General features: G+C 33.3%; 1 protein-coding gene across 11 annotated transcripts in view; it reads right to left on the bottom strand.

Moving 5' to 3' along the window:
• The window catches only part of LOC113522879 (uncharacterized), a 76,627-nt gene that overhangs the window by 44,027 nt on the left and 6,929 nt on the right, over positions 1 to 25,671 (bottom strand). For 10 of the 11 annotated variants that reach the window (XR_008253669.1, XM_052901822.1, XM_031913831.2 and 7 more), the window contains exons 2-4: positions 8,953 to 11,384; positions 8,796 to 8,860; positions 8,511 to 8,698 (exon numbers count right to left, since the gene is read on the bottom strand). Coding sequence is in view for 9 of the 11 variants with exons in the window: in XM_052901822.1 (XP_052757782.1) it covers positions 8,511 to 8,698; positions 8,796 to 8,860; positions 8,953 to 11,377 (2,678 nt within the window). In the remaining 2 variants the exon portion in view is untranslated. Of the gene's footprint in view, positions 1 to 7,514; positions 7,711 to 8,510; positions 8,699 to 8,795; positions 8,861 to 8,952; positions 11,385 to 25,671 lie in introns of those variants that run through there. The other variant, XM_031913837.2, reaches the window with a different exon arrangement.

Genomic DNA, 25,671 nt, shown 5'->3' with positions numbered 1-25,671 from the left:
AGTGGTAACCGTCGCCTATAGACATGAGCAGTACCATGGATATAACAGAGTATACTGTTTCGCCCATGATACCCCCCATGCGTTGCCAATCCTGAGGACTCAGGTGTTATTCCTCTGTACCCAGTAAATTCACGCCTTACATGTGCCCCGCCTTGTTCAGACCTTACACAAAGACTACTACACTAAATTGGATGCAGTTTTTACAATTGTATTTCTAAATCTCTAAATTTAAATCTAGTATATTTTTTATCTTAACACGCCATCTAAAAGTGTTTTTTTTTTATCGATTTTCCAACTTCTTAAATCCAAGCATATGAAGTAGCAGCCAAGAATATTTTATTTTTATAGATATTCCATGACAATCGTAATTTCGATCATTTACCTTGATAAATAACACTTTAATTGAACTTACAAATAAACCATATCATGACTCCACTGAGTCAATATGTCCAATAGGGGGAGGGGGAGGGAAAGGGATTGTTAACAATGGCGTTTGACAGCCCTATTGCTAGCAATATAATAATAATATTAGGTTGACCTCCATGTGGTTACCCCTGGAAACCATCGTGAACAATTCTTGTTGAATTCGTCACGATGGGCTAACTGACCTGCTTCATCCTCACCTATCATCCTTCACTAGCACCGCCGGTGTATACCAATAGCGTGGGTGGAGTTACCATACCATTATAACCCATTAAAAAAAAGTCCAAAATATGTCCACTATTATATACCCACGCTATCACGTGTTACAGAAGTGAATTAATAAAAGCAATCAGCAGTAAAAATGTAGCTGCGTCATTTCTAAGCTCGTATTATAACGTATATTTGTGTCTAAATCTTGAGTACGCCAGTGTAGCCCCAGACAGAGTGGCGCCGTCGTTCAGAACGAATTCAATTCAGTGTCCTTGCATTTAGATTCATTCTTGTACGTCACCTTGTTATTGATACACGTATAATAAAATTGTAACTAGATAATGTCTGTACATGGGAGATATATAATAATAGCCTTTAACTGTCCACTGCTGAACGTAAGCCTCCCCTTGGTGGGTTTTGCCAGTAGTTGCCACGCTTGGCAAGCGGATTGGCAACCGCAATTAGGATTTGGAGATGCTTAAAGAGGAACACTATTGCCCATCCCTTGCATCATTATCACATGGATGATATTTAAAAAATATGTAGATATATGTAAATAAGCCAATACAATAATTTTATGGAACTTTTGTTAAAAACTACTGCATCAAATTGGATGTGGTTTAGATAGTTGATAGACGCCTGAAGGCTTAATTTAAAATATTGATACATCATTTAGGGTTTTACTATGTTAGAAATCCACGCGAAAAAAGAAACGGGTAAAAAGCAAGGATGTATATATACAAAATAGAGAAAGAATGATTATTTACTGCCATAAATACTATATTCTCTTTCTTACTACTATAGAGTAGTAAAAATAAATAAGTGGTTATTATAACCCTCATGGGTTCACAAAAATACTTTTGTGAGCAAAATTCGCAGCTTAATTTGTCACATTTATATGAAATCAACGTCGAAGTAAATTTTGTACATTAAAAATAAATAGATTTTGTTCGACTCCAATAAATAAAGAATTTTCCAAATCGATTTATAAATTACGGAGTTCTGAGGTAAAGAACATAGAAACAAAAAGAATTGAAAACTTTTTCCTTTTTTAAATCAGTTAATAAGTATCAAAATTCTTTCAGAATTTATGACGTAATCTCGTAACATTTCCACAGAAAATACAGACTATGTTATGTCTACATGGGGCCAATTTTTCCCATTGTCAAGTATAAAGGGGTTTTGGTGTACTTCTCATGTATATATGTAAGTGTATGCGGATTTTCGCCACGCCGCAAACTAAGCGGCTTAATAGATTTTTAAATAGGGCGCCACTAATAGTGATGTGTGAGTAAGGTTGATTCGAGTATTTACTCGAATATTTAACCCTCTGCCCGGGCAAACCACGTGCAGTATTTTCTAGTTTAATTCTACGCATCCCGTGATTTCGACGTGCTAGCATTGTTTATGTTTATTGACGTTGTTATCCCGTGATTTTAGTTTTGGTAGATTGATATTGTTTCTCAGAATCTCGCTAGATGGTTAAATACTTGTACTGCTATTTGTTGTCAAAGCGATGTGTTTTATTGTTGTAAAAAAAAAATAGGCAGTCAGAGGGATAATGGGTAATCAGGTACTCGAGTATTCAATATACAGAAGCCGAGTCAATTGCCTCGAGCAGTTACTCGAATATTTAATAGGTAATTAGTAATTCGAGTATTTTAGAGAAGTCGGATCAAACTGACTGACTGAATTTAAAAAAAAAAAGAAATCTAATACTTACAGGTTTCGAGTACTTAAGGTATTCTACTAGAAAATAATTTGAGATATCTGAACATAAATTATCTTCATAAAAGTAAATTTTAGAAATCAAATGAACGAGTACTTTACTCATGTCTGATAAAGTTCTCGAAATATTCGAATCTTGACTCGAGTCTTCGTATTCGAGAATCGAAATACATATAAATATTCGAAAAAAGGTCGACTCGGCACATCACCAATCATTAGATTTGTCTACAGAGTGTTTTACAAACTTTTCCACGCCCATTTCATTGTTCCAAAATTTTGATGAACACAAAATTTTTTATCCAAAATTGCGTAATAAATATCCAATCTGGCAATACTGTAAAACTAAGACTTTATCATGAATGAATTAATGAAGCAAAAATATCAACCACATGTTTATAATAATAATACTTATATTTGCTATGATTTTGGATATGAAACATTAGATATTATAAATTAAAAGTACCTTGCAAAATCTACTTTGCAAATATTGAAATTAAAAGTTATACAGTAATATACCACATATGTTAAAGTTGCCATATCTTGTCTGCTACTAAATGACTATAGTAAGCTACCTGAATCCTCAACGCACATCTGAAATCTGAAGAAACATGTTCCAATGAAATCTTTAGGGGAAAACGCGTCAGGAAAGCTCATTTCCTGTTCAGAGTCACATTTCCTAATCTGAATGGGGCCTTTTATAATTTAGCACAACACAGAATGATTTTATCGTCACGATATAATAGAAGGCAAAATATATTTATCGATATATATATAGTTTCATATATCTATGTGTAGTATGAAGACGATTTAAATTTTCAACTGTCTTAAAAAAAGCAAGTTCTCAATTCGGTTATAGTTTTTTTCATATTTATTACGTCGTAATTCCATAAGTTGTAAATCTTTTTGGATAATTCTTTGTTTTATCTGCAAGGATGAATAGTTTTTTTTTATATGAAAGAAAATACTTATAGATTGGTTTCTTAGAAATTTTATCAAAATCAGTTCAATAGTTTATTTACAAAATTAAATAAAAAAATAACTCATTTCGTCAGAATAGAAGTCGGATATTTTTTTATAACATAATTTAATTATTCCATTATAGATATGTATCTATGACTTTTCAAGTGTGATCCCGGTATAGAATGGGCCATCGTTTCCTTTCCCGTGGATGTTGTAAGAGGCGATTAAGGGAACTTTATAGTCAAGGGATGGGTAATAGCGTCCCTCTTAACACGTTACCAAAGCCTAACACGTCTACCAGGGGGGAAAGGGATTGTTAGCAATGGAGTTTGACAGCCCCATTGCTAGCAAATTGCCCTATTAGGTCGACCTTCACGTGGTTCCCCCTGGAAACAATCGTTAACAATTCTTGTTGAATTCGTCACGATGGCCTAACTGACCTGCTTCATCCTTGCCTATCATCCTTCACTGGTGCCCCGCCGGTGTATACCGTTAGCGCGGGTGGGATTACCATTCCATTATCACCCACCAAGCATGGCAACTATTGGCAAAACTTTCTAAGGGAGATGCCTATGTCCAGCAGTGGACAGTTGATGGCAGATATGATAGTGATGATGATGAGATATATATCTATACTTTTATATTACTTTTAAATGTAAAATTAAATTAATTGCGTCCTAATAATAATAATAAATGTTATTGCCTTTATTTATAAAGTTTCCTTCCTAAAATACTATTACATATTAAACCTTTATAGGGCGATTTTGTTTGTCCGTTTGTTAGTCATAGTATTATGCCTCTGTAACAACAAATGCTATCGGTTTGAACTTTGGAATAGTTTCAGTTGTTTTTGTTTAAATTAGGCCCGAAATAAAAAAAAAATATCATTTTACCTACTTTTTTAATATATAGTATTGTAGTGCAGTGTTACAGTAAAATACAAAAGCACATTGTAGCATTAACGATTCATTTAAAAGCTATTTATCTATCATTACGCTCAAATTCCTTTTGGGGTCAGCAGAGTGCAAAGAATAGCACTGTAATTACATAAATGGCCTCCTTAGTTCACTTTTATAACTCATTCTTTAAACGGACATCAAGTATAGTAGAGATTTGCGACTATTCACTCAAACTGTTATCTGATGTGTGTACAATCTTTCGAATCCTGATATAAGAGAGTTTAGTATTTTTTTTTATTGTTAGAGAGGCAAACGAGCAGACGGTCCACCTGATGGGAAGCGGCTACTGTCGCTCATGAACACTTGCATCACGAGAGAAGTTGCAGGGCTTTATATTTATACTTGTATATTAGTAAAAGTAAAATAATCTTTAACGGATGAAAATGGGATTTTTTTTATACAACTTAGAATGGCAAACAAGCTGACGGTCCACCTGATGGAAAGTGGTAACCGTCGCCTATACACATAAGAATTTATATAGAGATCTATAGAGATTGAAAATATTTTAACTGACTCCCAAAAAGGGGTACTAGTTCTGCTTAGCCTTTGTTCATTATTCTCATTTAAAAAAGAGCTAATAAAAAATATCCTCACGACTGTAATGTTTAATGAAGTAGTCAGAGGCATTTGTCACTATTGTGGAGAACATATAATATAATTGTCGTCTTTTTTATTATCCACCACTGGACGGGTATATATATATATATATATATATGAATAAATTAACGTGACAATTACTGGTAAACCCCCCCTTTATGGGGGAGACTATGTTCATCAGTGGACAAGTTAATGGCTGATAGAACAAACTAGAGTTTAGACTTAGTTGTTTATAATTACAACTTTCCTTTTCAAGTAATTGAAAGTGGTTTGTTGTTGAAACTTTTAATTATAAATCTAGAAGACGACAGGCTCGCATGCATACTTCGTACGTTGACATTGAAAGTGAAAGTAAAATAATTAAATTAGTAAAACAACAAAGTGTAACTTTACATTCTGTTGATGTTGGTAATTGTTGGCACTTGGTGAAATATGGGATTAGGATAGCAATAAATCAAATCGTTTGCTATAATAATTATCAAAAGTTTCATAATTGAGGGGATATTGTGTAATATAAACATAAATCATTCAAGTTGGTGTCCCTCAAACAATAAAACCGATTACAGAACCAGTTTTTTTTTATACAACTTAGAATGGCAAACAAGCTGACGGCCCACCTGATGTAAAGTGGTAACCGTCGCCTATAGACATGAGCAGTACCATGGACATAACAGAGTATACTGTTTCGCCCATGATACCCCCTATGCGTTGCCATTCCTGAGGACTCAGGTGATATTCCTCTGCACCCTGTAAATTCACGCCATATCCCACCCTTGAAACCGAAACACAGCCATGCAAACACAACTGCTTCACGGTCGTAACACGAATGGGACAGAGGTACCTAAGCAATCGACTTTTGTACAAAGTCGATTGCTCAAAAAAAATCCCCCTTGAATCCCAGGTGTATTCATCACGGTAGGCCAACTGACCTACCTTTTCATTCTCACCTATTACCCCTCACTGGTGCCCCGCAAGTGTATACCGTTAGTGTAGGCGGGGTTACTATTCCATTATCATATATTGAAAAAAATATATAGGAAGCCGAATATTGATTGATGTTTTTTGATGTATGTTTATCGATAAAAATCCCCTCCAATTAGTAATTTTGATTTCACTCATGATATTATTTTATTTGATAGTATTAATTTGTCAATAGACTGTGATGAGTATGTTAGTAAAAACTATGAAATGGTAAAGTCAAAGCGAGTTAAAGAATGCAATTGTGGATGTGGTAAGTATCTGCTAGTGAAACACCCTCAAGGGAAATCTATAATCTCTGCTGTAGAACGGTTGCAAAAGCTTCATACTATTAGGAGCGGAAAACACGCTGACCGCACACCTGAAGGGAATTGGGAGGCGTCACTTCAAGGTATAAAAAGTAATTTGAAATAGTCGATTATTGCTAAACATAATTTTAAAGCTAAAACCTATTTTACGTTATTTCACACTTATTATATTGGTATAATATAATATAGAAAGTATATTTAAAACAGTTTATGTATATGTAAATTTAATGAATACGCACAAAAAACAATGTCGGTACTTTCGGCTTTGATTCGGGTAGTCAGAATTTGCATCAGCAACGTAACTACGAGGAATTATTGTAAGACATACTATTATTCATTAATCGGCTTGAAATGTTTCGAAATGAAGTAAAAATATCACTAACAATGTAATTCCCCATATAGAACAAGCACAATCACAAAGGAAGTCAAGAATATAATTTGAAACAAATTCAGTTCGAAAAAAATACGTGATTTAGGTGCTCCGATAGGAAAAATCTATGAAATTACAAAGAAGATAAGACATGTAACAACAATTCTTCAGCAAAATCATATTGGTGTTCACAGCGTAATCTGTGGCCTATGTCAATGGGCGTCGGTTATGTGATGGAAAAAATCCTATTACAATAAATGTATTTATTATACACGTAGATAAAATTTAATATACATACATAGACGGGTGCTACGTTTACTAGAATTGAATGAATGATTGAACGAATGACATCTCTATTTTATATGACAGTTCTGGGCATTTTTGCTATAAGTCTAGATAGATATACTATTTTTGCTGAATATATTATAAGATTCATTATGGAAATGTATGTATTAATAAACGCAGAGAGGGAAAGTGTTTTTCCTTTAGCTTTCTCCTTATTGGCCTTACTGTCTACTGTATTATTAGGCACTGTTCTTTACCTATTATACAATGTAGTCATTATATTTGGTTTCTTATTGTCTTATGTATAAGATATAGTTTTAAATGTATTAACTAAAGTAAGTAGTAGGTATTTTAATCTAGCTATTGATAAGGCAAATGAAAAGTAGGTCAAGAAATACAAGGTGTAGTTAGATAGGCAATTATGATAGTTGGACTAATTTCAACATGTGTGTTGCATATTTAAAGGACATTAGGTTTAATTGGACATTGTCGAGTCTTTCAATGTATTAGTAATATAGCTATCAAATTTATAGGTTAAGGTTCCAGATCAAAATACATACATACGGATAATACAATTATAAAGTGATTGGAATATAATAATTATTAGTAGAGAACGATTAAAAAATAAAAGGAGAGATAAAGGAAAAAATTGAAAATAACAAAAGACACATAGATAAGATAAAAATTGACCCTTACCAATCTCGCTCAACTATCCAAGACGTGACACTGTGTTGGGAAATTTAAAAAAAATAAAATCCACCGAACCCGTTCACAATCACTAACACAACACTTGTACCGTAATGTTCAATGCGTACTTTTGTGGGATGAACGCGGCAAAACGGCGTACGTTTCACCTGGCGGGACTGATACGCGACTGCCCGGGTCTGCGCTGGGGAGCAATCGATCGTTGTGCGCATGTCCTTCGCGCCCCGCGTCACTCCCAATATCTTATGTATGAGAGCGGAATATGCTCGAGGAAAAAGTGAAAAACGCTCCTCATGGCAGTGCTCCCTTAACGATGATATGTGACTATTGTTTGTTGGGTGCGCGTTACTGACAAACTCTTAGGTAACATTCTCACGTTCATAACATTATAGCTATTATTATTGATTTACATAGATTTTAGGCACTGCAGATTCTTCTAAATTATGATATGGCACATCTTGTTGTTAGATATTTCAAATTGTATTGAATAAGAACGCTGCATCTTTTAAAGATTAGTTTGAGTCACATATAAATATTACACTTTAAATATTTTATGCATTGTTACTGAATTGTTAGTGACGTGGATGACCTATTTTGCTGAGTAAAATATACTATTTATACAAAGTATTTTTTGAACTATACAACTTAAGCCCAAGTTACCCAATTTAATAATGTATTTCTTACTTTGTTATTCAAGTTTCCCTCAGAAAGTATCTAGGTGGCTACTTCGCGAGAACATTAATATGTTATGCAGGTCAAAATAGATACTCGTATTTTAGGACAGTGTATAGCTTTGACAAAAAATTATTCAAGTGCATCAAGTTATCTCTTTAACTTTTCAAACGAAATTTAGATCTTTTTTTTAAATATATTAATGATTAAATTACAAAATTTTGTTAAAAATCAGCTAATATTTCTCCTTTACATTCTAGAGTTGACTTTTAAATTTACAAAACAATGATTAAAATATTATTTAAGTAAACTTACCGATACTTTTTATCTCGATGCCAAACCGAGATATGTAACATTTGGTTATCATAGACAGCTGTAGGTAATGGTAACTTGAGGTGTCTCTGAAACTCAGGCTCTCGTTTTCCGTAAAGAACTGAAGTTCTTTGGAAAATAGATCTTTGGGATGATAGCGCTTGGCTTTCAGTCATACCGCTGATGACAACCTAAAATGCATAAATGGAAGCTTAGTAAAATGTTTTATGATTTATAATACAAGGTTCTAGTAGTGTCTTTGGAGAAAAATAAAGCAATTTTATTTACCTTCGCATAAGCATTAATTTCATCGGTTTTCCCAGAGGACCTCTGAAGATCTCGGCATCGGATAACTGAAAGCAGTAAAATATTATGTAAAGTTATAATATTTTTAACTCTATTTAAAATCTCATTATTTAGTAAAAAGTCGATAGTCACCACTCACCGTGCACGTCTATAACGTCGTTTTTTGTTATTATTTCTATGTCTATTGTTCCTTTTAATAATTGAGAGCGATCGCTGCTTCGTTCTAATCGATTGCTTGTGACGCTTCTTCGTTTTTCTTCACTGCTATTTATACTATATTCTTCAGGAGAATACGTCAAACATCTCCTTGATGATTTGTGCTCTATGACTGGAGTAAACGCCTCAGAAGGACACAGATCTTCATCTAGTTTACTTGTTTTATGCGCTCTTTCTTCACTTAAAACGTTACTTGTTCTTTTTAAGCCAGCTACAGGCGTGATTGGACTTGGTACACCATTTTCTAAAGTTAACCCAAAGAGTTCTCTGGATCTTCTATTACTTTGATCAGGTTCTTGAGATTTTAAACTACTATGAGATACATTGGATCGAACTAATATATCATTTGAGATGTGGTCTATGCTGTAAGATGGTTTAACAATACAGTCATGGGATGTACTGAGAGGTTGACATAATGATACATTTTGAAGTTCTGCTACTGGACTGGGGATACCCATTTCTAAGGTAAGATATGAGGAAGATTTTAATTCACTATCCCTTTTCCATTGACTTTCGTTGCTTACAGTAGATTTCTTTCTACGAATACATCTTTGTCTTCGCAATCTAATATTTGAATTTTTCTTAGTAACACTATATAAATCTGGTGTAGATTCAGATAAATTAGACTTTAAATTACTTTTGTCAAATAAAGAAGAGTTCATGGAATGTGATCTATTGAGTAATATATTTACTTGATTAGTGGATTCCTTTTTTGATGCACTTACGTCTACTATTACATCCTCTGGTGTTCTGACTTCTCTTTCATTATATCCATCTCCATCATCAAGAATAAAACAACCAATAGGTAAATTTTTTAACAATTTGTCGTTAACTCTATGTATTGGCATTTTTGTTATCTTTTTTGTTGGAGTATTTTTGGGTGATACAGAATTTTCTCTTGATAGATTTACATATTTAGCTTCTTTGATTAAATTAGATTTATTATCTGCCTGCGGATTAACAAATAAATCTCTAACTGCATCTAGTGGCGGAATTTCTTCTTCAACAGCTAGATTATCAGGAATTTGGTGTAAAATCCGTCTTCTAGTTTTAACAATTTTTGTACTCTTTATTATATCTTCTATCATTTTTTCAAGAGTTACATCTCCCATTTGTGTGGTTGATACTGTTGACTCTGTACTATTCGTTAACGAATCTTTACCTAAAATGAATTTGTTTTCCATTTCTGTGGAACATTCTTCATCTTTTATAGGAATCGCAAAAGGATGTTCAACTTTTGGAAAATATTCAGTCACCTCGTTTGAAAATAGTGGTCTTTGTGATTTGCTGTGAGTACTCATGGTGCTAAATCTTAGAGCAGCTAACTTAACCGATAGTGGAGTAATAGTAACAGGTGAACAACCTTCTCTTAGTAAAACATGTGCGTCTTTCTTATCTACTGATGGAGATTTGAATGAACTTTCAAATTCATTCGATTTCTTTCTAGTTCGTTTTAAGGGTCTAATATTACTAATATTTGTTAATACGTCATTTTTATTCAAATATAATGGATTATCCATAAATATATTGTGCCCAAAAATAGGTAAAGTTGTTTTTTCTATAGCATGATTTTCAGTGGATATTGGTTTTTCTATACAATTAATAACTAAATCTTTGTCATATTCTATTTCTACTAATCCCTCATTAGGAGGTTTAGTTGTACTTATTATATTATTATTTATATGTTTTCCTATAAGAAAAGATCTTCTACTGCTATTAGTTGAGGCGCTTAATCTATCAGAAAGATCATTTAATGATGGTTCTGAAGTACTATGACTTAATTTAGGAGAACTGAAATTGACTCTGTCGATTGGTTTTATTCTTCTTTCAGATTTATAGATGCAATTGTCTCTCCTAAATGCTTCAGAATTTGTGCTAGTCATTTCTAATTTTCTTTTCTTAGCTTCTCTTACCCTTCTGCTGTAAGTTGGTGGCGTTGGAGGTAAATCTGGTGGTATGTCATCTTTTGAACCATTTAAGTAATATCGCCTTCTTTCGAAATTCTTTACAGGAGTACCAGAAGTAGGTGTAATGTTACTAACGTCTTTAAGCGCTATGCTCTCGGCCTTCTTAATAAAACCTTCTTTAAAATAATTTGGTGTATTACCAATATAATTTACATTCTCTTTGTCAACTGTTTTAATATTATTTTTCTTAATAGCAGTCGAACCTAGTGATCGTCTTTGATATCTGCTTGGTTTTTTACTTTTTTTGACGGATTGTGCATCAAAAGATCTTCTGATATTGTTAGTACTGGGTCCATTTGAAAAAGGTACAGGATCTATTTCAATTTCGTTATTGTTTCTGACCTCCTGATTTTTTTTGCCATGTACAGCCCACTTCAACATTATGTACCTGTAACGAAATAAATGTATTTAATATAATGAGAAAATATGAGAAAAAACAATAATAATACTAAAGTATTACTGATCATTTTTAGTTAATATTGTTATCAATGCCATTCAGTTTATGAAAATAACGTTGTGCAACAAAAACTTTTATATTTTTGTAATATTCAAGTTGTAACGGGGCTATAATATACTCAGATCACTCAGTTCCCTAAAGCATGCTAAAGTTACCTGAGATTACCTCGTAAATGTTATAAGAACTAAGGGTTTCGATCTTGAATCTTCCGACAGACGTTTCAATCTTGAATTGTCTTTTTAAGTATTTAAGAATGACACGAGAAATTATCTTTTGCGTAGTTCTTTTTATAAAACAAAGATATTAAATTCTAAAACTAAAGTCTCACGATTGTGAAATTAAATCTTATACTTAATACTTAATAAGCGACAACGACAAAACTGTTCTGTTTCTGTATTTAAGAGCAAACACCAATAACTTTTTTTATATTTCTACCTCCAATTAAAATTATTTATTGCCACACACAAGAATAAAATGTTTTTATGAATTATCGAGAATGTTGCCATGCAATTATTTCATCTAAAGTGAACACATTTCTTAAAGTGATTCTACTAACCATCGAACCCAAGATATAATTTATAAAAAGTAAAGTACCATACCATATAATAAAACCCATAGATGAATGAGAACAAGTGTTGAAAACGCTTAAAAAGATGAAGCATATAATTCGAATGGTTGCCATTAAAATATTGTATTGTACGCGCATGGCCGATAACGGTAGCGATTAGTCGTGACGTCGATTCGATATCCGACGCGGTTATTGTAAGCTCATGACATGGATTTTAAAGACCGTTATGTATTATAATGCAATCAGCTCTCATCTGACATTTTTGAAGACATTACCCGACTGTGGCTACTATAATAGTGATGTGTTTGTCTCTTTGTCTACGAAAATTGTCTATTGCAAAATCTAGAGTGTAATTCTGTCTATCATATCACCGTCGTCATCTTTGACGACATTTTCTTCCACGACTGCTCAGGTTATGGAATGAGTTCTTTGTCGAGGTTTTTCCAAAACATTACAGCAGGTCTTCAGGATCAAAAATTTGTATTGCAGGCGTTCATATGCTGCCATCAGGCGGCCAATCAATCAATTAAATAAAAAAATCAATGTTCTTATTAAAAAAAAGGTGTTTGCTAATGGATCATAATACTCCAAATATCATTTATGAGTTTTCATCAAAAAATTATATAGTATGTGATTTTTTTAAACAAGTTGCATTTCGCAAAAATTACCTGCATGTATTTATTCATTATTTATGTATTTATTTATTATTTATGTATTTATTACATCAGTATTTACAGTATCTTATATGTTGTGATATGTGTATCGAATTTAATTCAATTCAGTTTAGTAGTTTTTGCGTGAAAGAGTAACAAATTTCCAAATATTTTTACAAACTTTAATATTCTATGTATTAATAGGGTTATGATTTTTCTCTTCGCAAATAAATAAAATTATATTGATTTGTCGTTGTGTCGGAGACAGACGTGACAGATATGTATGTTTGTATGTATGATTTGTCATTATTGTAAATCAATGCCAATTTGTTAAGTCCTGTATTACTAAGTTTTACTTGACCATACCGTTCAGTTATTACTTACGGTATTCCAAGTGTGTTAAAGTCATAAACAATCTAGAATTCAGGGTAGTAGGTTCACATCCCATTTCTCTTCAACACATAAATTTTACAGTGTTAAACCGTTTCTCGTACTGAGTCGCGAAATATGCGTATTAAATGTTTACTGTCCGTCGGTTTATTACTGTAATGGTGACAACATGACTAAAAAACCTCATAAAAAAGAAAGAGCTGTCATAATTTCATAATTGGAATGATTAACCATAGATAGTAGCATAACTTAGCATTGAAAAACATGGCACTGGAATAAATTCACATTTTTCACGGTGACCTGTACCTGAATTCTGGTGTAATGATTCAAAGTCCATAGAAATTTTACCTTATTACAGTGGCATAAGGTTTTATATAAACTAAGCGAATAAAATCGGATACTAGAGCGACTGTTGCACACGGTCTGTTCCTACCAGACTTTAGGGGTGTTATTGACCGCCTCAGTTAGCTGCGCGCCCTTCATTCTACAGATAGGTATAATGATATATTATGTCCAATATGTTAGACCTATTAGACATCTTAGACACTTTATAATTAATAATGTAGATACTTCGATTTTTTTTACAAGGAAAAACGTAAACGAACATATGACCGTTTGAAAGAGTTGCTAGTGTCATACATACATTTTTCTTATGAATTCATTCTCACAAGTTCTGTATGGTCGCAAAGCCATAAATGCATTTTTATTTTTATCAAGTAGAGCAGATTTACTTGTCTAGCTGATTTTGTGATGTTGCTTCCTGGAACAGCTTATATTCTCGCTAGTAGACTGATATTTCTGTACAACATCTAATATTATATGAGGTCATTTTCGAGAGCAAGCAATCATTTTAATGAATGAAAAATATTTACAAAAAGAGTTGAGATGATTTTAAATTTAGAAAACGATTTAGAATTATGTTCTCATTTTGAATTTTAAATGAGTTTATTAACAGTAAGTACTATTCTTTTCTACAAAATTGAAATTTAAAAAAACTTCGAGTATAATGATTCCATAATTCCCTGCTGGTTTACTAAATGTACTTTACATAAAAAAGAAAATTAATTTACATTTTGAATTTCTAATAACACTGATTGTCATTATATGCCAATAACATCGTCTAATCGCTTACGAAACGAGTTATTATGCTAAATTGTTCCTAATTTTTGTATCCACAAAAAGCCTTTTGTAGATCGTTCAATATGGCCGATTTCATCTTGGTTACGCTGGAAGCAATAACTCACATTTTGCCGCTTTACCGACCAAATTGACTGTGTAATTACGGACCTGGGACTTATTCATTGCCGCCATGGTTTTACAGACACATGCTGTGTTCAGAAACCAGTGTGTACACAAAACGACCCTAGAGAAATTCGCGAACTAATACAACACCGCAAAAACAGGGCGTACGACTTCTGCCATTATCCTCTCCCTTGCCTTTCAACGCCAAATTACTATTGAATTTAAGATTTCTTCTGGAGCATTTTTTAATATCGAATGCACGTCTCGCGACTGGGGTCGTGGAACAAAACAGTTTCTTTGCAAAACATAAGATATTTTGCTGTTCGATCGATTCAAATTTTCGAACGTGCACGGTAATAAGGTTTATATTAACGCAAAAAAAGTTTGCGGCATTATAGTTTGCGTACATCGTGCTCTCTAGACGTCAATGATGCTGGTTTGAATGGAGAGGAACACGTTTAGCGCATTCGATTTTTAAAATTTTCAAACGTCAAGTCGGTTGTCTCGAAATAACAAAATAGTTTTCCGTGTTGTATTTCGACAAGGGATTTTAGCTTTTGTTGCGTTGTAATAGAGTGGTGGCACAATCGTAGAAAGATAAGATGGGGAGCTTTAACAAATTTCAACCGCCTCGCTCCAAAATGTTGGCGTTTCTCATTTGTCATTGAAAGTGATATCTCTTGCATCTTCAATTATTATTCGCGTTGGGAGTGTTCCAGTTTAATAAGTTTTATGTGTACAAAATAATGTATCGAATTCTTGATAAAATTTATTATAGAGATTTATAAAGAATTTTTAGAGATTCTGTGTTTAATTTAGTAGTACAATTGTAATTTATTTTTAAGACACTGTGATAGTAATGGAAAAACACAAATGATTGAAGTTTTTTAAGCTACTTTAAGTTACAAGCAAGCTGACTTGTTTATGACGGAAACATGAATAGAACCATAGACATCTCAGAATATACTGTGACGCCCATAATTTGCCATTCCTGAGAATTTATAATTAGTGTAAAGTTTAAGGTGTTATGAGTATCTGTACTTACAGCTATGTAAATGTAGCTATGCAGACATTGCATATCTGTTAGGTAGACGAAATAGATTCATGCAGACAACCGTGTATAAAATGCCCCACCAGAAGAGAGGTAACTAAATCGAAGGCTTATTGCGACTTGATATTGTATGCTTGTGTGAGTGTATACTGTATATAATTAGTCCTCTCCACCTAAGGGTTACCTGGAAGTCATCGCTTTTAGTGATAAGGTCGCCCATTGTTTTCTCATTGTGATTATTTTTTGTAATTGTTTATATTTATAATAAATTTACTATTGTAATCTTTTGGAGGAAACAATAAAGAGTATCCGTCAATCTATGCTGTATAGATATAGTTATAATTGCGTGCGTGTTCGTCTCTCTCTCTCTCTCTCTCTGTGTGTGTGTGTGTGTGGGCGTGTGTGTGTGTGTGTGTGCGCGCGCGTGTGTGTAGTACACATATGTATGTGTATTATTCCTTATGTGTTGAATGAATAGACTATAACATTTCATAGATGCATAATGATTATGAGATGTGATAAGGTTTTTATGTATTTTTGACCACATCACCCTTTCCTATTTGGAATACTGTAATTTATGAGACCAAATGTTAGTTTGTCGGTTGGAAGGCAGGTGGTTGCGGCTTCATGAATAATTCAGTACAGATTCGGCAGTGCATGTTTGCGCTCCGTTACCACCGGCTAGCCATAGTGCGTAAGTTGGGTGCAATACTACGTGGAAAGAGTACTGTATGTTTTTTAACCGACTTCAAAAAAGAGTAGTTCTCAATTCGGTAGTATTTTTTGTGTATGTCACCTCATATCTTTGTCACTTATAAACTCATTTAGAAAATTATTGTTATTTGAGAGAATATACCTATTTACCCGTATATCATATCCCATTTGGTACTGTAATTATTGCGTGATGCCAGAACAAACTTACAGACAAACAGACAGACAAAAATTGTAAAAATCGTTGTATTGCTTTTTATTTATTGTTTTTTTAAACAGACATCGTCTAGTTACAATATTATTACATATGTTAGTAAGATAAGATTTTCCAGAAATGCTAAGTTTATATTTCGTATTTATACCTATATATATTTTCCGTGTGGTCCCAGCATGGAATAGGCTACCCCTTCCTTTCCCATTGGTGTCGTAAGAGGCGATTATGAAAGGGCGAAGAATGGACAGCAATGTCCTTCTTAAAACACCCCTGAAGCCAACTGCGATTGCCAACCCGTTTGCCAAGCGTGGCAGCTACTGGCAATACCCATAGGGGGAGAGTTATGTTCAGCAGCGGACAGTTAAAGGCTGTAATAGTGATTTATATCCATATATTTCTACAGAACATGGCATTTTTATATTTTAAAGTATTTTTTAATGGATGATAATGGAACGGTAATACCAACTGCGCAAATCCTTTACACTAGCGGAGCACCAGTGAAGGATGATAAGTGATGAAAGCAGGGGCCTACCATGAAATATTTTCCGAAATTTCGGGGACGAACGAAACAGAAATTTGATGTTAAAATTACATAAAACATGGCGTTTAAAATTATTAAAAATGTTAAAATATCGTTCCTCTGGACTATTAGGATAGGATTTATAATGAACAAAATGTTAAGCTTCATTTACTGGGCCGATTTCGGTACGAACAAAAACACGAAATTGAGCCCGAAAATTCGAAATTTCATTTCATGGTAGACCAGCTGGTCAGTTGGACCATCGTGATGAGTAGATGACAAATAAATAACCACGTTGGTTTCCAGGGGTACCATGTGGAAGTCGACCTGATATATTGCTAGCAATGAAGTAACAAAACCATTTTCCTGTATATTTCAGAGTGCATCCTAAAGGGACTTTTTAGATGTATCATTTATGATATTATTACAAATGTTTTACAGTAATCATACATTATGAGGGGGAGGGGGATTATTTTTAGTGGGGGGAACTAGAAGTCCCATTGCTGACAAAATTTCCTATTAGGTCGACCTCCAGCCGGTAGCTCTTAGAAATCTTTACGGTTAACTCCTGATGAATTTAACATGACTGGCCAGGGGGGAAGGGATTGTTAGTAATGTGGAGTACCAGTCCCATTAGCAGCTAGCTGTATACCTTGTCGATCTCCACGTGGTCCGCCCTGGAAACCATCGTGCTGAATTCCATGTGTATTCATCACGTTGGCTAGTTAGACAGGTCAGTTGACCTGCCTTTCAATTCTCACCTATCATACCTCACTGGTGCTCTGCCAGCGTATACCGTTAGCGCAGACGGGGCTACCATTCCATTATCATATATTAAAAAAAAACATGATTGGCCAATTGATTAGAATTCATCCCTGGTACTCCACCAGTGTAAGCCAATAATACAGGTAGGATCACTACTCCTTTTTGGAACTATAGAAATATGAGCTCCCTGCCGAGGTTTTTCCAAGAGACTACAGCATGGGGTTCTAGCGGAGAAAGGGATTGTTAGTAATGGGTTCAAATTGACCCATTGCTAGCAATACATCCTATCAGGTTGCCCTCCACGCGGTTCCCCCTGGCAACTATCGTGGTTAATTCTAGTGGAATTTGAACGATGGTCTAACTGACCTTTGCCTTTTTGACCTCACCTATCATCCCTCACTGGGATTATCATTCCATTATCATTCATTAAAAAAACATGGGGTTCTTCAAAAGGGGGGTAAAGAGGTTTCTTCAGGGTCAGCAACGTGCGCGTAATACCTCTGGTATTGCAGGTGTTCATAGGCTACGGTAACCGTTTACCATCAGGTGGGCCGTATGCTTGTTAGCCACCTTAGTGGTATAAAATTATATATACATGATGTAAATTGTATACGAGTACATTTGATTACTACACCCCAATTCTTAACACGCACAGTGCGCGAGCGCAGCTGTCGCCCCCGCCGCGTAGGCGCGGCGCACGCGCACACCTATAAGTACTCACATCTAATTATCGCGCAATTAATGTTATAAAATTACATTTTTTTTTTAATGAACGACTATTGATTGGTAATTTGCGTAATCTCGCTTTTGAATGAACGAGTATACTTTATTTGCATTATGCAATATAGTAAATAAGCAAGACAATTTACAAACACAACGATACAATTGTATAAGTACAGTAAGGCGGTCTTATTGCTGAGAGCAATCTTTTCAAGACAACCTTAGGGTAATGGACTAATTGTTGTACAAGTAGGTGTGATAGTACTGTATAAATAAGAAAGTACCTTTATCAAATTATATATATAAATATAATTATTAACTATACTACAATATAAAATCTTATGCATATATGTTAAATGTGTATCTAATACTAGGACATATATAAATAATTATAGGCACAAGGAGTTTGGTTTACGTTGGTGCAGTATGAAGTGCTAGTGAGGGATTATGAGGAAAGTTTGGTTATTGAGATAGTTGCATCAGGAATTAAGAAGTTTCCATGGGGATCATGTGGAGATGGACCTAACAGAATACATCAGGGGAGGGGGGAAGAGGTTATTAGTAATTCGGTCTACCGGTTCCATTGCTAGCAGTATACTCTGTCAAGTTGAGTTCCACGTGGTTCCCCCTGGAAATCATCGTGCTGAATTCCAGGTGAATTCATCATTATTGGCTAACTTTTTTATACTACTACTTAAAATGGCAAACAAGCTAACGGCCCACCTGATGGAAAGTGGTAACAGTCGCCTATAGATATGAGCAGTACCATGGACATAACAGAGTATACTGTTTCGCACATGATACCCCCCATGTGTTGCCATTTCTGAGGACTCGGATGTTATTCCTCTGTACCCAGCAAATTCACGCCATATCCCACCCTTCAAACCGAAACACAGCCATGCAAACACAACTGCTTTACGGTTGTAACACGAATGGGACAGAGGTACCCAAGCAATCGTCTTTTGTACAAAGTCTCCCTCTGACCTACGTTTTTATTCTTATGTATCATCCCTTACTGGTTTTGATTCCCTGGTACCACTCCAGCGTATACTGTTAGTGCAGGCGCAGTTCCATTTCACGCACAATTCCATTATCATCAATTAAAAAAAAATACAGAGTACATTGCTTGCAATGTTTTCTTTTTTTTTTATTTTAATATTACATCACATATTCTTATAGGGTACAATTTTTAATTATGTGTATTATATTGTAAAGGCATTTAAAATATTGCCTCTTTCTAAAATAATTGCTATGACAAGTATCTATTACACACACTTTTTTATTTCATATTTTAAATCTTGAGGAATATCATATGCAAATAATGGGCTATAAAGTATTTTAATTAGATACATCCATTTTGGGTTACTCTTCAGTTTCGAATAGAAATTATTAGGGATTGTCAAGGAACTTTAATAAGCCAGGTTCAATGTCCTCGCGTAACCAAGTCTAACATAGATGCACCCGCCGAATGGCCATCTGTTGTGTGGGAGATTATTTTATAGATAATAGTGTCGTAACATATTGTTATGACGTTAATAAAACGGGAGGTATAGACCATAGAGTACGTACGTAGGTATGTATACCATAGACAAACTAATACTTATTCACACTCGACCATGTTATAGTTTTAATTTTTTTTTATTATTATTTTTAGTTTTTTTTTTACATATAGCATAGTTTACATTATGAAGTAAAGAACTTATAAAAATAGAAGAATTGTTACACTCGAGTCAAAAATGTATTAGATTTTAAAATATTGTAACAAACAAAAATTATTACAAAATATATTGCTAGCAATGAGGTTGGTAGTCTCTATTACCAACAATCCCTTCCCCCCTTACACTCGGTGTTGGTATCATATCAATTTAGTCACAATTAAATACGCGAAAATTATTTGAGTCACGATATTGAATTGGCGGGAAAAGGAGAGTGAGAGATGTCGATAAATTGTTCTATGCTTGTTCTCCCAATTAGAAAAAAAAAACTCATAATAAATACAGTATATTACTGCACTAAAAGAATGTATGGTTCTACACTATTAGCCTTATTGTTCGGCGAGTTATTTTTTTTTATCAAGAAGACTGTATTCAAAGTTTCGTTACGTGACAAAATCCGAAATAAGAACATCTGCAGAAGAACTAAAGTGACCGCCATAATCTAAAGGTGAGGTGTTTCACAAACTATAGCGATTTAAAATGTGTTTTAGCAAGTTTGTAGATATACTGTGGCATGGATAAACACCAAAGCGAGATAGCCCCTAGTTTCCAGTGGCTCTAGATTCAGATTATTTATTTGCATTAAATATGGTTACATTAGATTTTAGATGTCCAGTTGTGTACACTGCGAGAACATGTTTCACCAAAATACTGGTGTGCAAAAATTTATTAAAATACTATAACCTATTCGTGTACATAAAAGAGGCATGTCAAAATTAAATATTTAGTATCAGAATAAATTAAACGTCCATAATTAATATTATTATTTAAGTAGATAAAAAAAAAATACCAAATTCATAATAAAAATATTTGTGTAAATCCGAATTTACAAGGTAGCGCTCATCGTAACGATGGAATGACCTTAAATGTATAGCAAAAAGTCAGTGAATGCAGGTGGCTCAGGATCGATCTATATGGCAGTCTGCGGGAAGGTTTATGTTCAGCGGTGGACAGATAACGGCTAGTATGATCAAATATCATGATGCACTATATCGTTAATTTAAATAGGCACTGTTTACGTCCAATAATGAGGTAATTAAACGCTACCTTTACGTTGTTTGGGGGTAGAATCGTCCAGCGTAAAATTTTTGTGGTATGCGGGAATTTTTAATTAATTCGAATTTAAATATACTTAGTAGGGGTGGCATATGGTAATAGATATTTATATATTGTAGTCACTGTACCTATATATTGGTTTAATAATGCTTATGTGAAATATCGGTTATCCAATATCGAAATAAAGAACCTAATTGAAATGAATATAGATATCCGAACGGTATGAGCGATATTGAAATCGGGGATGACCTTATTTCTTGCCATCAGTGTTTAAGTAGATGAGTAATATCCGATATCTATATATTAAGTTCTTGTAGATATTGATGAGTACCCATTGTGATATCATCTATACCAATCGGATATCTATATTCATAACGAGCGGGTTCTTCATTTCGATATTATATATTGAATAACCGATAGTTGATCTGTTATTGGGTCAATATATGTATAGGTATTGTAATTACAATATATAGATATTACTATATATTACCCGCCGTTAGTTCAAAGGATTTTAATATATAGGTATCGGAGCGGTACCGACATTAACTATGCCTTCGTGGATTATTATAATTGGCGTGGAAGAATACGTTTTTAAGAGGTTCTGAATACGTTAGTATCTTTTACGACTGATTAAACTGAATTCAGAATTGATTATGATATTTGTAACCTAGGTTTTGGTGATTCCTTTCTATTAGATCCATTAAGTTTGTTCATGGTGGAATTGATTTTTATTTAATTTGAATTTTATTATGTCATATATCGAGTTAAGCAGCAATAAAGTGTATAAGTGCTAAATTATATATATATATATATATATATATATATATATATATATATATATATATATATATATATATATATATATATATATATATATACTGTATTACAATAATATCTATTTAATATGTATTCCAAAATTAAGACATGAGAGTCCTTGGAAGTAGCAGATGTCGCCGAGTTAAATATAGAAACCCTTAACGAAGCAAATTGGTACTATTGTTGAAATAACAATTATCTTATGTACCTACTGAAACTGGGGTAATAATAAATTCGATTGTGTAATCAAGAGCAGACGTTGCTCCTGGTTTCATCCTATTGTTAACATATTGAGATCCATTGTTGTGATCTAAGGAAGTGTGCGAAATGCTTCGGCACAATACAGGCGCGTCTTTTCCTTCGGTTCGAAAGGTCACGATCATAGTATACCGCCAATATTTGCAACGACCGTATCTTTAAGAACTTATGGTTGAATTTCGAATGTTCTTGCATCAAGTGACGTTTGTCCATAGAGTTTCGATCTAGTTTTTTTTTTCGTTTTCCGAAGCAACGGTCGTCAATGTAAATGGTATGATTTATTTTTGACAACAATCGTTTCTTGGTGTCGGGTTGTGAGAAATTTACGACGCAATTTTAGGGGCTGGATATTAGAATCAATAAGTGGTTGATTATGTATTGAGGAATGGTTATGTCGTTAATTCATTATGTATATATATCTGGGTACGGGATTATAAATTTTAAATTTAATGAAAACAAATAAAAAGAAAAAAGTTTACAACGGTAATCCTTGAATGGGCATTTAGGGATATTTGTCGACAATGTTGTGGTGGACGTAAGACTTGCTGTGTCCATTCATATTTCGCCAGACATATTAAAATCTAGCGCGTTAGAAAACGATTTTACCGAACTCACTCAGACTGCTTCGGCTCACTTCAGTCAATTTAGAACATTTCCAAATTCAATAATTTTAGAAAAAAAAAATACTTTTTTTTAGGTATAACCATAGATAACATAATACTATAACTCATTAATTGCATTGGTTTATTGATTTATATAAATTATTTAATAGTTGTTATTATTTTACTTTTAAATTATTGACTGTCTATATTTAAATCATGCCGGGAAAAAATCGCTACCTGTTTGGTAAAAGCCGTTATCAAACGAGTGCGTTTTGTATTACGCCATCAAATAATTTTATTACTCTTATTCAATAAAGTGTACAAACCATAGACAACGTTAAGTAACAAACAATAATTGAAAACATTATTTCGACTTAATAATAAAGCCGTTAAATTTTTATAACCTCTCCTGTGCTAGTAAAACCTTTATACTGTAGACGATATGAAGTTATTGTCACGAAGTAAACTTTAAGCTAGTTTTTTTCTTCTAAAGGTGTTGTCGCTTCAAACTTGAGACTCTAGTCCCCTCTAGAAGTCGATATTTCAAACGTAACAATAGATGGCTGTACGCCATTATTTCTCTTTGACTTATTATTTGCAAAAAAAAAAATAGTTCGACTGCATTGTCAACATCAAATACGAAAAAGTTTTTATAAAGAGAAACGCGTTTTCGAATGTGGCGTGACTTTTCAAAATGGTTGTTTTTTTTCGAAAAGGGTTCGAAACTGGTTCCATTTTCAACCGTCACCTGTAAAAACAGGTTAAAAATTCCTTCCTTTAAAATTCCTACAATATAGCATGTATCATATAACTTAAGTCCATGCGTAAGTAATATAATAGATACTTACTTGTTTATACTATATATATATATATATATATATATATATATATATATATATATATATATATATATATATATATATATATATATATATATATATATATTTTTATATAAAGATATTTTTTACAAAGCTCAAATTTGATTTACCTAATAATTATATAATATACAAGGTAACATCGAACCTATTGGATTATTTCCATTAGTACACTATTTTAAAGGAGTATTCTATCTGTTAAAACTGTGATCATTTTACCCTAAGAAACTCATCTGAATATAATAAAAATTGTTGAGTTTCCCGTAAATCCGGTGAGACCAGCTATCAAGGTTGGATGTAGGAAACATATTGGCAACAGATCTCCTTTTATATAATGTAAAATGTAAATATATACTTATTTATTTCTCTCACAAAATAACAACATAATAAAACTTGCAGCTACATATAACTTTTTAGCTTTTAGATATTTTTTATTTTGAGTATGTATTATTATAACTGTTTTGTTTTTACTTAATTGACATTTATATGCCTTTGTGAAGGAAATAACAACCGGTAAGTCTCTAATCATACTTAATTATTGCCGCCGTCCTGCCCTCCTACCAGTGTACATTTAATATTGGTAAGGTCAAGGTCAAATTAAATTGGAATAGCGTCATTTTGGAAAATTGTTCATCCAATGATATTTTTCTCAAAGAAACATGGGTCGAAAAATAATGAAAAATTTAAATACCCTCCGTATTTAATTGTGTATTCAATTTAATTCATTTAATTATTTTTAATAGATTAATTTGTAATATAATTTTTAGTATCACTATAAACTTAAATATTAGGGACATGGAAATAAATAAAAGGCTTTATTATTATTATATTAAACTCACCCCCTTATTCAGAAAAAAAAACTTAAATCTTCTACAAACCTATTGCACTGTATTGTCACTTTCTTTCAAAAAGCAAAAAAGAAACAAAAATCAATAGCTAAAATAAGTTTATAACAGATTTTTTGTTTTTATGAATAAGAGGCTTAGGAAAGAAATACTGAAATCAAAATTAGAAAAAGAATAAAGAAAACTGTCCCGTTACTAGATAGATAGATAGATACTCTTTATTGTTTCCTTCAAAAGATTACAGTAATAAACTTATTATAAATACAAACAATTACAAGAAATAATCACTAGTTCCCTATTTAGACATTCTTTCACGTAGAAGTAACATGCCGCTGTGTATAAAATCTCACTTATGTCTTTTATTGCGCTATAATATCCACTCGGAACAAATTTATCTAACCCTGCAACAAGTAATAAGGAGCCAACTTCGGTCGTTAAGTCCTGGGAACACAAAATCCCCTAATCCTCGAAACCCAGAGGTCAGGAGGCCAACCAGGGTGATTTATATTGACAAGCTGGACACCTGGGCCTTGTGCAAGGGGGACGGATATATATCTCTTTGAGGGCCGAATGAGCTGGATGTCGGAGACATAAATATTGTAAAATCACAATCGATTTTAAATTGAGTCTTGTGAGTTTTACATTAGTTTCAAATGGTACGGTAATTTATTGACAGTACAGTGGTAATAGAATTAGAAAAATATTACATTTTTTTTGCAGTATCCAGTAGATACCTTCGCTCTCACGTTCTGTATTAAAAAAAAAGTTTCTTAATGCCTAGAATACCTATGTCATAGATTTATTTTTATATTACCAGAAAGAGATTTTGTACAAAAGTCGATTGCCTGGGTATCTCTATCCTATTTGTGTTTCAACCATAAAGCAGTTGTGTTCGCATGGCTGTGTTTCGGTTTGAAGGGTGGGATATGGCGTGAATTTACTGGATACGGCTGAATACCATCTGAGTCCTCAGGAATGAACGCATGGGGGGTATCATGGACGAAACAGTATACTCTGTTAGGTTTATGGTACTGCTTATGTCTATAGGCGACGGTTACCACTTTCCATCAGGTGGGCCGTCAGCTTGTTTGCCATTCTAAGTTGTATAAAAAAAAAAGAAAGAAAAAAGTTTATTTATATAAGAAGAGCGTTCTAATCTAATCATAAAATTTATGTGGATAACAGATAAAAGTTTTAGATTACTGAATGGACTTTAC

Source organism: Galleria mellonella, unplaced genomic scaffold (assembly GCF_026898425.1).
Source record: "Galleria mellonella isolate WM207_F2 unplaced genomic scaffold, CSIRO_AGI_GalMel_v1 utg803, whole genome shotgun sequence".
NCBI classification, from domain to species: Eukaryota; Metazoa; Arthropoda; class Insecta; order Lepidoptera; family Pyralidae; genus Galleria; species Galleria mellonella.
The sequence above is the reverse complement of the archived record's forward strand: the minus strand, read 5'-3'. Positions and strand labels throughout refer to the sequence as shown.